Source organism: Amphimedon queenslandica, unplaced genomic scaffold, assembly GCF_000090795.2.
Source record: "Amphimedon queenslandica unplaced genomic scaffold, v1.1 AMPQUscaffold_10418_Cont16991, whole genome shotgun sequence".
NCBI classification, from domain to species: domain Eukaryota; kingdom Metazoa; phylum Porifera; class Demospongiae; order Haplosclerida; family Niphatidae; genus Amphimedon; species Amphimedon queenslandica.
Genome location: NW_003549314.1, coordinates 4,245 through 6,897, shown reverse-complemented (window position 1 = coordinate 6,897; position 2,653 = coordinate 4,245). Strand labels below are relative to the sequence as shown.

The 2,653-nt window shown below is 33.4% G+C and overlaps 1 protein-coding gene across 1 annotated transcript; it reads left to right on the top strand.

Moving 5' to 3' along the window:
* The first annotated feature begins 23 nt into the window (after positions 1–23).
* Positions 24–2,405, top strand: LOC109590159 (uncharacterized). The gene is made up of 6 exons (XM_020006082.1): positions 24–517; positions 570–1,108; positions 1,160–1,309; positions 1,359–1,674; positions 1,746–2,042; positions 2,107–2,405. Exons 1-6 carry the CDS (start codon positions 46–48, stop codon positions 2,403–2,405), a joined length of 2,073 nt encoding a protein of 690 aa, XP_019861641.1. The 5' UTR covers positions 24–45.
* Positions 2,406–2,653: the final 248 nt, after the last annotated feature.

Sequence of the window (2,653 nt, the reverse complement as noted above, 5' to 3'; positions counted from 1 at the left end):
GACAATATACATTATTCTGCAGAATGTAGCCCCTTGACATTAGATATGCCAAAATGTCAATTGCATTCTATTTCTTTCAAAAATCAATCCTGTGTTTTGGCTTTTTCACATAGCATAGCAAAATTGCAGTTTGGAGATCCACCTCCCTTTATGCAACCATATTCAAGTAACAATAAATGTGCTTCATCAATAATTACTGTAACAACGTCAACAATATCTATGTATTCTTTTAGTCTTCCTATACCTTCTGTAGAAAATTATTCTCCAGGAGACCCTTTACCTTCTCGTGATACAATCTCATGGTTAACAGTAATTATAGTCTTCTTTACTGTTCTCTTATTACTACTTATATTGATACTACCACCAATAATAATTATCTGTATTGAAAGAGATTTTATTACATTTATATATCACAAGCAGAAAAGAAAAGATTTGGAGTACAAGGGTGTACAGGTCAATCCTGAGTCAAATAAGCCCAATCAAATAGAATTGCAGAATAGCATTGTACATTTAGAAGGTAGCAACAATTAAACATTTTAGTATAGTATTTTTGTACTATTTTTTCACAGGCATTTTTGGTGAACTAATGAAATCAAAAATTGATGTTAGAGGCTTAGTATATCACTGCAGCAGGACTGGTGTGACACTAATTATTCCAGAGGAAGCAGTGCAGCAGCCAACTACTGTATGGTTTGGAGCATGTCCATTTAGTGATAAATTCATGCTTGGTGATTTTATATCAATTACTCCCATTGTATGGGTACACATTGATCAAAATTTAATCAAGCCTGCAGAGCTTTATCTACCTCATTACATCAACATTGGGGCAATGATAGAGGAGCAATTAGTTCATATGATAGCTGGGGATCAGAGCTTCATGGATCAAGGAAAATTTGAATTCACTGTTAGCAATAATGACAAAATGGAAGTTAATTCTGATTTGTTTAAAGTGTGTTGTCACCATTTTTGTTCTCACTGTGTTGCTATGGAGAAAAATGCATATAAAAGCTCACAAAAGCACTACATGTTAGCAATGGCAGAGAAACAAGAAGACAAAACAAAATTTGTTGACTTCTGTTGCTTTCCCTGTCAAATTGGATGCAAACAGGTATTTAGATTTGATTCTAGAATAACTATTTTTATTTATTTATTTATTAAGCTTGTAACAAAGCAGTATGAAGACATAGATTTTAAAATCAGTGACACAAAGAGTTTCATGTTCAATGATGAAGGCGTCTTATCTATAGCATTTGATCCTGATAATATCCCAGGATGGGACAGAGATCAAAATGGATTCCAAACTGAAGAGGTGTTCATATGCATAATGAATGATGCTTATAGTTTGTAAATTACTTTAGATATTAGAGTCTGAGGTTGATTATTTTAAAGTAATGGGTTGTGAAGCTGGTAATGTGACTAAAGAGAATATAGAAATGCTTAAAATGATAGAAGACATCCTTTCTTATCCTCCTCGCTTTAGGTTTAAGTTTTCATGCTTAAATAAAGCCCTTGCTTTAGATGCTATGAAAGTGAAAGTTGTTTTCAGTGGAGCAAACAAAGCACTCCAAATTAGCATTACATTGGAAAACCCAAAAGCATTCATAAGTGAAAATTTATCTACTTTACAAGGGACTCCTTTTTTAACTCCTAATATTACACCAGCAAATGATGCCAGTAAGTAGTTCAAATTAATTCTTATTACAATAGATGTATTATACTTATCACTACTCTGTTTTTCTATACAGTATTGATGAACCTTTTGACTGTTACAGCTGATGTCTTTCATGATGATCATCTTGGCAGTAAATGGTTTGTTTTTGGTCTGAAACTTGGATTAAGTGTCTCTCAACTACATAAGATTGAGTTACAATACAGCAATCCAATTCAATTTGCCAGAGAATTGCTTCTTTTATGGAGAACTCAAAACAAGTCAGCATCATGGGAGCCAGTAGCCGCTGCACTTAAGAGCATTGAGCTTAATTCTGTAGCTTTAAAGTTGGAGGGCCACTTTAGAGAACAATGTCCAATACCTACACTACCAAGTTAGTATCATGCATTCTAATGCAAACGAAAGCCTAGTTTATGATGAGTATCATTTTTCTATAGGTAGTGTGCTTGAAGCTGAACCTGGCCTTCCTGTACTAAATAACCTAGTGGGTGCAAAGATTGAAGACAAGTATCACTTGTTTGGGATCGCTGTTGGTCTAAATGAAGGCTACCTGAGAGGCTTGGACAAAGACTATGCAACATGTCAAGAGAGATTCCATCAAGTATTTTATAAATGGAGTCAGATTAATCCTGATACTTTCAAATGGAAAACAATCATTGAAGTATTACAATCAAATACTATCAAAGCTACTTCTGTAGCTGAATGTGTTATTGAGCATTTAGTTAGCATTCAGTAATAGTTTTATGTGTTTGTACTATTATAATAAAAATATGCACCTTGGTTTTCATGAACTTCCTCATTCTTCATAGTCAGACCAATAAATAATTGTAAAAAAAGAGCTAATCAATTTCTCACAGAAGTATTTCTAGCAATTAGAAATAGTAACACTACTGAGATGAAAGGATAGTTATTCTACTGAATTTATATTTGAATTCCTTTCAGTTTTTTGATGATAGCTAGTGCATGTGTGTGTCATGTGAAATA

Excerpts from the sequence above, each read along its gene's own strand:
- LOC109590159 (XM_020006082.1), top strand. The coding sequence starts at position 46 with ATGCCAAAATGTCAATTGCATTCTATTTCTTTCAAAAATCAATCCTGT. Across the intron at positions 1,310-1,358 it reads ATGGATTCCAAACTGAAGAG|ATATTAGAGTCTGAGGTTGA; the intron begins GTGTTCATATGC and ends AAATTACTTTAG. Across the intron at positions 1,675-1,745 it reads TACACCAGCAAATGATGCCA|TATTGATGAACCTTTTGACT; the intron begins GTAAGTAGTTCA and ends TTTTCTATACAG.